Below are 13,138 nucleotides of genomic sequence, written 5' to 3'. Positions count from 1 at the left end.
AAAATAATAAACTTCATTTTATTCACCTTTTTTCTGCACGTGGTTGTTGTGCAACTGTGATCCCAGTTAAGTGTCTGGGTATCACAGGGAAGGGGGTTAGGTTCCCTGCAAGTCACGGATCCTCCTGCAGATACTTTTCATACCTGCTTTTCTATCTTGCAGCACTGAGCATCGCAACACCCTTTGACAGCATCTACCTTGGCTTACACAATTACAACTGCGCGCTCGCATGCATTGCAATTGGAGGCATGTTCTACGCCCTGACCTGGCAGACTCACTTGCTGGCACTTGCTTGTTGTATGTATCTTTTACATTAAGGGGAGCAAAAAATTGATGCAGCCACGCAGTCTATGAACAGTACAGGCTTAGAGTCAACTGTGGACTCCTGTTTTGCTGCAAAACATATTACTGTGCAAGAGTTATTTCTGTGATGGCATCACATTTTAGTCACAAGTGATTGCAAGTCACAAGTGCGGAAGGAAGGGCCTTTAGATCCTGATAACACAGAAACATCTACAAGGGGCAGAAACACCAGGGTTTGTGAGAGAAGCACAGCTCTGCCACGAGCAGAAGGCTAACAAATTCAAAACTCAGCAGATTCATAGAAGCAGCCATTTCAGACCTATGTGTATCCTTAGGGGAAGTGCATCATAAATAGAGAGCTACTGCACAAGTTCAGTTCAAAATCAAAAATTTTAACTAATTGTTGAATTCTAACATTAAACCTCACATCACGTAGCTGGGAGGATCATTTCCCATGCATTTGGACACTTTAATACTTCTGATAATTTCTGTAGAAAGATGAGCAAGACTTTCCTCATCTTGAGCTGTCTTTGGTCTTCTTTCCTCAGCATTATTCTGTGCCTACTCTGGAGCAGCTTTTACTAATGCCCTATCTGTGGTAAGTTTAGTTATTTTGTGTTTTTTCTTTAACTGTATTCTTGATTTTATCATTATATAATGCCAAGGAAGTTCCTCCAAATTGTCCATGTCAGTTCTGACAGCATTGAAGTGAGAATGCTGCAGCCAGCAGCAGGTCTTGTATAGATTTCACAACAGTTAACAGTGCACCTGCAGACTGTACAGCTGATAATATGATTTCAAAAAACTTTGGAGTGGGAGTGTGCATATATATGTGAATTCCAGAAACAGCTTATAATTTGAGATGCAAGATTTAGTTACAAGCAACATTTTTAAACAAATACAGCGGTCTACTGTTTTTCTTGCTTTTTCCAAGGTCTTTTTCCACACTCTCCCACCATTTTTTTCCCCAAGTTTGGTCTGGCAACAAGAACTATAACAAGTAAAAAAAAATGAAAATAAAAAAGCCACTGCTCTCTTAAACATAAACTGATTGTATCTGGGCAGCTCAAGAAAGAGATGAAGCCAGAACAGCCATGCTTTGTTTCTTCTTGAAGATCTGAGAGACTAAAGCAAAACCACATTTTAATAAAATTGATTTAGTAACTTACAAAGAAAAAAAAAAGTAGAACTAGCAGCTTAAATGCATTAAATGTATTCATCTGGCACTCTCTCAGTAGAGCATAGGTCCATGCGGAGGGGTTGCTTTGTTAAGCATACCTGGTTTGGGGATGCATCAGAGAAGAGGACACTTATTTCTTTCCTTGTGACCTCAGTTTTGGCAAACTCCAAGCCAGGTCAGGAGGTGGGGGCACAGAGCAGGACTGAGGGTTGGACGCAATGCCAGGAACGCATGGGCACTGACTGTGAATGTGCGTGAATAGTACTCTCAGAACATGATATTTGACAGGACGGTGAAAGGTTCCAAAGTGCACCCATCTGTCTGTCCTGTCCCCTCCCAGCTTGGACTGCCACTCTGTACCTGGCCTTTTTGCTTCTCTGCACTTCTCTTCTTGCTGATAACTTCAGACAACCCAGCCCTCTACAAAATCCCCCTCTGCAAAGTCACCTACCCAGAAGCCAACCGGATCTACTACCTGAGAATGAAGAGAAGAGCATCAGAGAGCAGAAGAGAAGAGCAGAAACGAAAGGAGCAGAAACCTTCTGGCAGCTCAAAAATAAGCACAGGAGACACCCCCCTGTGCACCCCTAAAAACAACCGTGCTTACTGATTTCCATTGTCCAAGAGCGAGCAGTATTGGGTCAGTTTGTCAGATGCTAGCCAAGTACTCTGCAGCTACAAACACCACCTTTGGCAGTGGTCTGCAAGCCAGGGATTTTGCACTGCACACTGGAGGAAACACGATTTGCCCTTAAGCTAAGCTTTCCAAAAAGCACTCAGGTAACATAATAACAGCTGCCTTATCAATCCACATGTTGTTAACTTGAAAGCCACCTCTTATCAACAATAATTATAAGAACAAGCAGAAGAACATAAACACTGGCAAGAGGCTGTATTTAATCTTGGATATGTAATTTAAAAAAATAAATATGCTGAGACAAGACATGGCATCTAATAACAATAATAAATAATGTAAGAAATCAAGTGTTGCACTTTAAATTAAGTACATGTACATTTGAAAGTGGAATAAACAGACTGATCTCTTACTTCCTTGTGTCCCATCAATGTCTAATCCTCTTAATCCCTCTTAACGGCTACAGCACACACAGGTAACTTCTTACAGAGCGTGTACTATTTTTGCTGCATCTTCTGACTCCTCATTAAGCTCCAAGACAATGAAGGTATAAATATACGTGCTTTAATCATACTGGAAAAGTGACTAGTTAGCAATGATCAAATGTTTTTCTTTTCCTTGCATCATTTCCTGTCTTGCAGATAGAGGATCTATATCCTGCAGTCTGCAGGATAGCAGGTCTGAATCCCCACATGCATCTGGTGGGAAATAGGAGCTTTTTACATAAAGAATGATATAAACATTTACTGTTGGCAGCAATTACCAAAGTCCTTTCTCTCCCTTTCTTAGGGAAATTGTTGCATTAAGTCACAAGCAATGAACAAGTCAAAGGCTGCCACTGGTGTCTGTTGGGGCTTGGACTGTGATCTTCTCATCAGTCTTCAGTATTTGGGCTGTCCCAGAGAAACCTTGTGAAACACCACCATAGGTAGTCATGGGAAACTGAGGAGCACCTTGCTGCTGTGCCACCCAGGGAAGTGGTTTCTGGCAGGCATACGGTACAAGGAGAACACTGCCACTTTATACTTCCTCCAAGTCCTTATAACAGGGAAGGGCTAATCAACCAAAAGAGTACTATCCTTGGGAACATTTTCCAAAGCCACTGCAAAACCAGCCTACCAGAAAGGCTTCCTCATCTAAAGCCACTTCATACGATCAGTTTAAAAATCATGGACCCAAATGAACCTGAAGATTTAAGGTTAAAATCCACAGAGACACCACACAAAGTTCAGATTAGATTGTTGTCCCTTCAGCCTCTTGATGTTGGGCTGTTTTGCAGATTTATTTGAACAAATAGATGGGAGCCCAGCTCTAACTTGAACCTTTTTTTAAAAAGGTGGGCCTGAGCCATGCCCAAGGGAATGTCTGTGCCTTTATAAACACGAGACTAGCAGCACAACAAACTGCCACTCTAAGCATCCCCTAAGCAAAAGCATCCAAGATGGAATTCAGCCTGAGGGACAAAACTATGGTGCTATTAAAAAGCATCTGAACATACTTTAAACAGGTTAGGCCATACTTCAGTAAAGTTTACGTCCCCCATCTGGATTACAACAGATTTGAGATTCCACCGGGTAGGACAGCTTCACACATGCATGAGACCAAATTTCAGTAGGCATGATAACTCTGTCATTGAAAATGTAGAAACCCAATGAGTTTTTGAGCCTGCTCCATCCCACAGACTTGAGCACCTATGTTATACCTCCGTCCCATTCTAGACCTCAGGCTGACCTCTGAATCCAACCATACAAAGGCCCTCCAGGAGAGCACCAAGGGAACCAGCTGGCATTCCTGCACGCCACAAGTCTTCTCAGAGATTAATAAAAGACCAAGAATCCCAGCAGCCTGCCCAATACGTTAGTCAGGAGACTTTTGTTTTGCTTAGAGGAATGGGACTGACTTCTATTAAGGGGAGAAAGATCTGACAGACGTCCAACAGCAGCAAGCAGAAAAGCAAATCCATTTGCCTTTGGCTCCCATGCAAATCCCAGCAGCCACCCAGAGATGCTGAGCTCTGACAAGCTGGAGGCACAGATGTATTTCTTTAACACAAGACCAAGGGAGGGGAACCAGTGATTTAGGAGAAACAAATTGTTTGCAGAAACAATCCATTACCCTGGCACTGAACAAAAGCAGTTTCTCCTTCAAGCTACCACCGAGGGCTGCTGCAGGTGGATCTACAGTCTCAGACAGTGTTAAAGGGTATTTGTAGGCTGTCCACGCAGCTGCTTATTCCTGCATGGTAATTCCAGAAAAAGCAATAGGGGACAAAGAAACCATCAGAAAAGGTATCAGTAGGCAGGGAAGAAGGTGGAGGGCCACAGGAGGACAGGTTGCCAAGCCATCCTTTTAGCCACAATACCAGCAAACCAACACTAGCAAAAAAGCAGTCCTGTACAGCCACTACAGATCAAAGACATCTCAAGGTTACTACTTCCGTAGAAAAACAAAGGCGGAATAACACATGAGGTGATACATGGCTGTCTGAACACCTTACCTCTATAATAGCCAATGAAATATTAAACACGCTTGAAATAGCAGGACCTGTTCATCTGCTCTGCATAATTTAAATTAGCTCATACACAATCCACCATTAAAGAAGGATTTACATAGTAGCAATAGTTACAAAAATTACTGTAATAGAGTCAGCTAAAATAACGCTAGAATCACGTTTTGTTTTCTAAGAAAAATCTCAACTGTGGTTAATTATGCCAAGCATATTATTTATTTTCTTAAAAATAAGAGTAAAGTCCAAGCATAATATGGTTACTGGAGAGAATTTGTCATGAAAGAGCCATTACAAACATTCCTCAGCCACAAGAAAATTCATCCTGAAATCAATTAGCAAAACAATTGCTAAAGTTGAAACCATCCATAAAGAATAGGGAATAAACAGCAGTCAAAAGATGTGAATAACTATACCCACTACTAATAATTCTTGAAAACAGGCAAGACAAATATCAGGTGTCTCCTGGATGGGAGCAGTAGTCAAATCACTGACTGAAACTATCAGTGAAGCAACTGCAAGAGCAGGCTATCAAGTTCTACAGAAAATGTTAAGAGGAATAAAAATTTAGTCTTTAATGCAACTAATAAGTTTCAGCCATTTCCAGAAGCACCACAGATTTAATATAAATTAATTCTGCCCATTAAAAAAAAAAAAGGAAGAAAAAGAAAAAGAAAAAGAAAAAGAAAAAGAAAAAGAAAAAGAAAAAGAAAAAGAAAAAGAAAAAGAAAAAGAAAAAGAAAAAGAAAAAGAAAAAGAAAAAGAAAAAGAAAAAGAAAAAGAAAAAGAAAAAAGAAAAAGAAAAAAGCCCCCCAAAAAAGTGTATTTCGTAGTTAGAGCAGTTACTCCAACCAGCTCACATCTGCAGCAAGTGAAATAAATATTCCTGCACAAATAAACACCTGGCATATGTAAAAACAACTTCCTGGAAACGTGCCTTCAAAAACCAAACAATGGCAAATGGGAGCAAACTAAGCAACATGAAGGAACCATGAACACAGAGGACCATCTATTCTGTGGTAACTGGAGTCCAGTATAAGAACACTACCTACACCATGTGGCTCTAAGAAAAATACTTACCTTATTATTCTAAATGTCATTTTTTCTTACTCTTCTATTTGCTTCTAACCCCTCAATTTAAAATAAATGAATAAATAAATAAAACACCTTTGCTCTTTGAGATGACATTTCCAGCTCTTCTCACACACACATAGGTGCTTCTGTTGTTAAGATCAGTTGCAGAGCCTCTAACAGCAAAGGCTGAGGTGAGTGCTTCAGATGTCCTGGCTTGGGTATTGATTACTCCAGAATAATCTACCTGTTAATCACTCTTCATGAACAACCAGCAAAGCTCTGCTGAGATAACAACAGCACAACACACAGCAGCAGAATCTCCGCGCTAGCTAGGAAATGGAGTGAGTGCTCACCGTTAGGCTTTTATAAGTCAAAAAATAGTGCTATAAAATGTTTTAAGTGCTTCACTGGTCTGAGTAAGCGAGGTTTGATTCAGGCCTGAAGCACACAATGCAGCCATGGTTTGAGTTCAGACATGGAAAAGGTGAGGCCTGCAGAGCGTTGACATCCAACAACCCCTCGTGTATTTTCTTTTCAATCTCACAAAGCTCCTCGGCAGTGCTGACCCCTCTTCTTCCCACAGCCACCACTACAGACCAGTGTCTGTGGAAGCAGGAGAGCCAAATCATCAGACAGGGAGGGCAGGTGTAGCACCCAGCTGGCATCCTGGCAGCATCCAGCAAATATTTGGAAGGGCTTTATTCTCCGGAGCGGTACTCCAGTAATACAGGCTCTCAGCACGAGCTGACAAAAACAAAACTTTACAGCATGTTCAAATATTACAAGGCCCTAAACTTTCCAGCTGCTAGGAAGTTGCTCTGTGCTTTGTCAGTGCCAGATATCCCTGGTCTGCAGGGATGTATGTATTCCCCAACTGTTTTTTGTTGTTATTGTTGTTGTTCTTTTTTCCTTTTCCTTTTTTTTTGGTTTTGTTTTGTTTTGTTTTTTGTAGATCAGGTTTGCCTGGGTAGCAGAAATGCCAGCACTCTAAGGGTGAGATTTGTTTACGAAACCCTGTCCCTTTGCTTCCCTTTACACAGACGGCTGTATTTTAATTTGGAAGATGGAAAGAGAGTTCAAACAGGGAACAAACCCTTGGCTGCAGCTGGATTTGCAGTTCTCAGGGGTTCCTTTGCGAACTCCTGCAGCTGCTGCAACAGCTAGAATTCACACATCCCTGTGGCGGGATGAGAAGACCAGGGATAGCTCTGTAGGAAGCAAAGGTTTCTTCCACCACACTTTTCCTGAGAACAAGCAAACAGTTTGCATTTGGGCACCTCCAGCTGCAGCTCAGCACCTCCTGAGCATGGTCGGTTGCCTCAGAGCATTTAGCAGCTTAAGCTGCCATGGAGCTGCATCCTCACAACCTTCTCCAGGGACGACCCTTTGCACAAAGAATTGAGGCAGACCCAAATCCATGCTCCAAAAGCACGCGGCTTCACTCAGCACAGAATGGGTGAAGTTCAAAGACAGATGGGAGCCTTTCCAAAAACACTCAGCTACCTCACTCCCCCAAAATGCCAAGGTGCAGGTGTACGGGCTGCTTAGCACATCTCAACAACCACAGAGCAAATTGTGCAAAAGGCCAAGGCAGACATACAGAGACACCATTAAACCGCACAACTAGCATGATCCAGAGCCTGTTTTTCCCTCATTTCAGGGCACTCCAGCCTGCATCTGACCTTGCTTCTCTCCTTTTCCTTCATTTCGGTCGAGCACCGACAGCTCCTCCCTCTCATCCACAAATCTCTGCTATGCTAAGCCACGCAGCCAGAAGCCGGGCAGCTACTTCCTGGCTGCTGAGAGAATCAGGAAGGCGAAGATGATGACAGACTATCAACCAGCTACGGTTTCTTACTGGAGTTGAGGGAGTTTATTTTAGTTGTGTAAATTAAATCCCGCTCAGGGCATTTTGCATTCCCAGAAATTGAGTTATCCAGCACACATAACTTTTTTTTTCTTTTGCCTACTACAAAATGTGAATCTTTGCAGCAAATGGATTTGTGTGTTTGTGTGTGTGCATAAAAATGCTGCTCTGCAGTACTGCTTACAAAATCCCGTAAGCATCTACAGCCAGTGCAACTACACCATTAAACATCACACTGATTATTAATTTTTAGTTCTTCCCACAGTCCACTGGTCCATTTCCAGAAGCTACCAACCCTCTTTGTCTTGCTGATCAGAGCTGCTACCCATACAATGTAAAGTACAGCACCTTCCACATCTATTAAGACCTACTTGCTGAGAAAATAGTAACCACAGGGATTTATATGTCGAGTTTCTTCCTGGAACCATGGCAGTGTTCTGCTCTTTCCTAAGGCCTAACACCTTCATATCCTACAACATTTCAGTTTGTGAGAACGGATTATTTCCTCGAAAGCAGGCAGGGACTTACGTGCCCACCATAAGAGCCAAAGAAGCAGAGAGGGAGTGAAACTCTACTCAGCTGAGATCAGATGGAGGGGTGTTGAGTGAAATGACTCTGAAATTGCAAAAGGGGATGAAGCAGCAGAAAAACGCCTTCTCTTGTGTCATAAAAATGAGGCAAGGTCTGTCATTCTCATGGGGATAGTGCTCTCTTGAGGCAGGTCTGGAAAATGAACCCCTTTGGATCTGGGCCCTCCCCTGGTGCCAGAAGCACGCAACAGGGGCATGAAGCTGGAATTCAGAACTGTTCAAGTTGCAATTTCCTCTCCGGTTCTGAAACACAGTTAACATTCTGATACAGTTAACTTTGGGCTTCCAAAACCCTCTAGTGTTTCGGGAAGTTTCAATCTGGCTGATGCCGTTTGCAAAGCTACAAGTGACAGCAAAAACAAGCAGCCTCAAGGTTCAGACTCATGGCATGAAGCTGAGAGCTTTGCTCCCCACCAGAGCGGGTCCTGGAGCAAAGAAACAAACAGGATCATGCCGAGTGTCAGCAGAACTGATGCTCCCTCCTACAGGTCAGAAGCACACAACAGGGGAAGAACAGAGGATCTGAAGGTGTCTGAAGCTGAAGACGACTGTACCAGAGGCCAGTGACCTCCAGCCAAGTGCATGTTGTCCTGGGAGCCAGCTGGACATAGTGAGTCATCAGAGCTGGGATCACGATGGTGAAAAAAAATGATTTCCAGTGGTCCCACAGGTGCGTGTGACTCCATCTCATTTCCACAGGCTTCCAGACCAGCCACGTAACGCCCATTGCTGATAAGAAAAGGGATAGTGCTGCCTGGAAAAAGGGCAAGGAAAATAAATCCAAACAAGGGGACCCAGCCAGATAAATGCACTTGGCTTTTCCTTGACTTGCATTTCACAAGGCTTCCTGAGACAGATGACTCCCTGGTTTTAATTTGGGCCTTGGATATATCTCCCGCAGCCACCATAGCTACCTCTACACTAGAGAACGGAGTGGTGTCAGGTGGCAGCTCATCGCCACTGAGATGGTGAACCACCAGCACCACCTTTGGCAGGCGTTGGCTTTCAACTGCTTCATTTCAGCAGCAACATTTTAAATAAATTTCTTGAAAAATCTGCAAATAAGAGACAAGTTGCTTGCTAACCCAGCACTCCGGTGTTCCAGCCCACAGGAAGAGTCTGAACCTCTGCCTAACATTGGTAGCTAATTTCCATGACAAGATAGAATAGAGCTTTTTTACACCCTACTCTAACCATAAACCATTTCTGAACTACTCTTTACACATGCCTGCCCCACACCTACCCCAGGAGATTGAGACCATGGCTCTGAATCAATAACTACGTTTCCTGACACCAGTTATGCACCCTTGCAGCTGCGTGGACTGAGAAGTTGAGACCTGGGAGCAGGTCAGGCTGGACAGAGAAGGCAGTGGGGGCTCCAGAGCAGGTGGGCAGGGAGGGAGGTGGTATGCATGCACTAAGAGAACTACTTAATTTGGGGGCATATATCAGTTTCCAGAGGCTTACACAAGCCCAGAGCATGGGGAGCTTTGGCCAAGCTAGCACCAGGGAACTGGTGTTTATGAGGCCTCTAAAACTTGACATCTGAATATTTGCTCTGATTTTTGTAATGCACGTGTGGCTGTGCCCGAAACATACCACGAGAGGGAGACGGACAGCAAAGCTGAGCTCTCCAGCATTCCTGATAGCCATTTGCTAGAGAAAACGCTGCCAGTTGTTGCGCAGAGGAATGTCAAATAACAGCTTTCTCTAGAGAATTTTTACAGGCCAAAATGAAGGGGCAGAAGCAGCCTACACCAGCCTGGCTTTTGGTCCACTCTATATAAACCCCAAACTATTTCCCTCAGCAAACAAGTGCGAGATTGTGACAGACCCCTTGCATGCTCTGTGGTGAAACAGATTTTTCCACTCTGCTTTTGCTCATAAAAACGAGATGATGAAAAGCAACGTGGCCACAGACACTGATGGGAATAGACCTGCTGATGTTGCTTGTTCAGGCACCTTGCCTCCAGGACGTCTCAGCCCTTCCTGGCCAGAGGAGCTGCCTCCTAAATCAGCAAGTGGGATGAGCATCACGTCCCTCAATATACTGTGTGTTTTTCTCCCTCTCTTGCCATGCCTCTATTTCCATTCCTGCCTTTCCACCCTGCTACAGAGCAAAGGGCAGCAAGGTGGCCCAAAAAATGACTGAATGGCTGAGCCACTGTAATCAGAGGAACAAAATCCAGATGCAGAGCAGTCACTATTGTCATCCAGGGGCAACCTGTGGCCAAAACTGTTTAACATCTTAATTAATGACCTGGGTGATGGGGTAGTGCACCCTCAGCAAATCTGGGGAAGATCCAGAACTGTAGGGAGTGGCAGGTGCACCAAGGGTGCCATCCAGAAGGACCTCAGCAGGCTGGAAAAAGGGGTGCTCAGGAACCCGGTGAGTTCAGCAAGGAGAAGTGCAAAGCCCCGCACCTGGGGAGGAACAACCCCGGACACCAGGACACGCTGCTGGAAAACAGCTTGGCAGGAAAAGACCTGGGGGTCCTGGTGGGCAGAAATTGAGCAGGAGCCAGCAGCGTGCCCTTGCCACAAAGACAACTCCCTGCTACAGGAGAGATGGGGATATACCAAGCAAATCCAGTAAAGGGCCACGAAGATGATTAAGGGATCGGAGCACCTGTTCTAGAAGGAAAGGCTGAGAGAGCTGGGACTGTTTGGCTTGGAGAAGAGAAGGTTCGGGGCTCACATCTTATCAGTGTGTACAGATGTCTGTAACGAAGGCAGAGCCAGGCCCTACTCGGTGGTGCCCTATGACAGGAGGTCAGCTCCTGGGACTGCCTCGCACCCCAATGAGGGATGACAGGGAGCCCACAAATACCACCTACATTTCACACGCCAACAGCCCAGCCTAGCAGGACTTTTAGCAACATACATATGTGGATTTGTGTCACTTTAAAGCACCTATTGGAGTGCAAGGGCCAGCGCAGCTCCCTGTGCACACTTAATCCACGATGTGCAACCAGAGCCGAGGAACACAGCCAAAAGCAGCAGTATAATGGCAATCTGCTACTGAGTGTTTTTCAGTGCACCTCTTGGAGGCAACTGAGCCTTGAGAGAGGCGTGGAGACAGAGCGTGTGAAGCTGGATGAGGGCCATAAGAGTGTCTCCTGGCAGAGCTGACGAGTTCCAGCGCTGCACCCAGATAACACGGCCAGCTCAGCTCCTGCCCGGTGGGGTGGCACAGTTGGGGATCGTTCAGGCATCCCTCCAAACAGCTCAGGTACTACGTCTGGTTGGGATCCAACCACCAAACCCTCTTCTGACAATGTCAGCTGAGTTCAGTCCAAGAGGCATTTTCAGAGCCACCCTCCTGCAGAGCACAGCAGGCAGAAAACAAAAACAAAAAATAAAACAAAACAAAAAAAGTCCACCATCGACCTGCCTCACTGGCATGAGATGAGTTATGCCATGTATTCAGCCTTCCTAAATCACACAGGATTTAGGTGCCAGACACAAACCCCAGCTGCCGTATCCTCCTTGTCCACCAAGTGGTCTTCATGGGTACCTAAAATCAACAGGCAACTCAGTAGTCAGCTGGAAGTGTCACCTGCATGCTCAGCTTGCACAGCATTATGTGATCACCTCAGCTGGAGCTGGTGTTTCACTCCCAGGTAGGTGGTACCTGACGGATCCGTAGCAGGCACATGGCATGTCTTTGTCCTTTTGGACTCTGTTGTTTTAGTCTCCCCACCTTGAATCTCAAACCCCCAAAAAACAGGAGCAAACCTCACAAAGAGGTCTGAAAAGCGAAAGCCCAAAAGACAGGAGCAGCTCAGCCTGGGGGTCGGTGGTGGGCACCCACCTTGGCAGGGACTGAATTGCACGTGGGACATCTGGCACCTGGGACAGACCCTCCCCATAGCTGGCCCTCTGCAATCCAGTGAGCCCACCAAGTGGAGCTCATCGCTGCTCTGCCCCCAGTTCTCAGCGCAGGCTGTGCCAGAGACCTCATTCCCACGTAGGTATCAGCAGACTGTGATCCTGTTAGCTATTAACCAGCTCTTTGATAAGCTGAACAAAGCATCAGTCCAAGACATCCACCCCACACCTGCGATCCTGTGGCTTCTTCGTGAATCTCCTCCAGTGTGTTGACCTCTTTAAAGTGCCAGAATTGGATGTGGTGGCCTTGAACCTGGTCTGCTGGAGGACAAAAGCGGCTGCCGAGCCTGCAGAGCCACCGCACTGCTCTGCAGATGGAGGTAACACAGCCCAACAGCCATTCCTGCCTGCCCCCTGAGCTGCAGCCCTTTCACAAACAGCAGACCAAATGCTGTTTTTAATGACACCGAGGCCAGGCCTGAAATAAGAGAGATGTGAAGTCTAAAACTCATTCCCACCAGCCTGTCCGTGAGGATCTCCCAGCTGAATTACCCACTGCCTCTCCCTCCTTTTGAGATGCACGGATTCATTGTATTAGAGAGAAAGCTGAGGCAGCCCAGGGAGAAATGAACAGTAAAGGGAAAAAACTACTGAAGTGGAGAGAAGCATCTTCCCCTGCAACACTTCCTTGCTTCACATGAGTTATTCTTCTGGGTACAAAGTCAGTGGATGGCAGCATCTGGCTCTCACACCGACCAGTGCCTGGGAGATCAGAAACACTTACTCATGCAGCAATGCTGAGCTGACAGCCTGCTCTTAGGAAGGGAAAAGGCATAAAAAGGCATCCAGTCTCCTGTTAAAAACATCTCCATCAAAAGAGAGACACCCTGGGAATGAATGCAATGAGAATAACATCGCGTCAGCTCACACAGCAGATGCTGTATTTCCACCGAGCTGGAAGCAAAGCCGTAAAGCTGGAGGGCTTTTTTGGTTCAACAGCAAACCACTGGTCCCTGCACTCAGGGGAAGTTGCAAGGGCACTTTTCTAAGCTGTCGCTCTTCTAGGGTCTTAAAGTGAATTGAGCTGTGGTTGAAATTAGCCTAACAGGTTCCTTAAGTTCACAAGCTTTTTCTCTGCCCTTTCTCCTATAAT

General features: G+C 45.3%; 1 protein-coding gene across 1 annotated transcript in view; it reads left to right on the top strand.

Annotated features, from left to right (window-relative positions):
* SLC14A2 (solute carrier family 14 member 2) overlaps positions 1-13,138 on the top strand; it is a 234,754-nt gene that overhangs the window by 199,816 nt on the left and 21,800 nt on the right. Inside the window, 4 exon segments of the mRNA XM_035559961.2 lie at positions 163-297; positions 852-901; positions 1,824-2,062; positions 12,332-12,365. Coding sequence (XP_035415854.1) covers positions 163-297; positions 852-901; positions 1,824-2,062; positions 12,332-12,365 — 458 coding nt within the window.

Source organism: Cygnus atratus, chromosome Z, assembly GCF_013377495.2.
Source record: "Cygnus atratus isolate AKBS03 ecotype Queensland, Australia chromosome Z, CAtr_DNAZoo_HiC_assembly, whole genome shotgun sequence".
NCBI lineage: Eukaryota > Metazoa > Chordata > Aves > Anseriformes > Anatidae > Cygnus > Cygnus atratus.
Note: the sequence above shows the minus strand (reverse complement) of the source record. Positions and strands in the feature narration are given on the sequence as shown.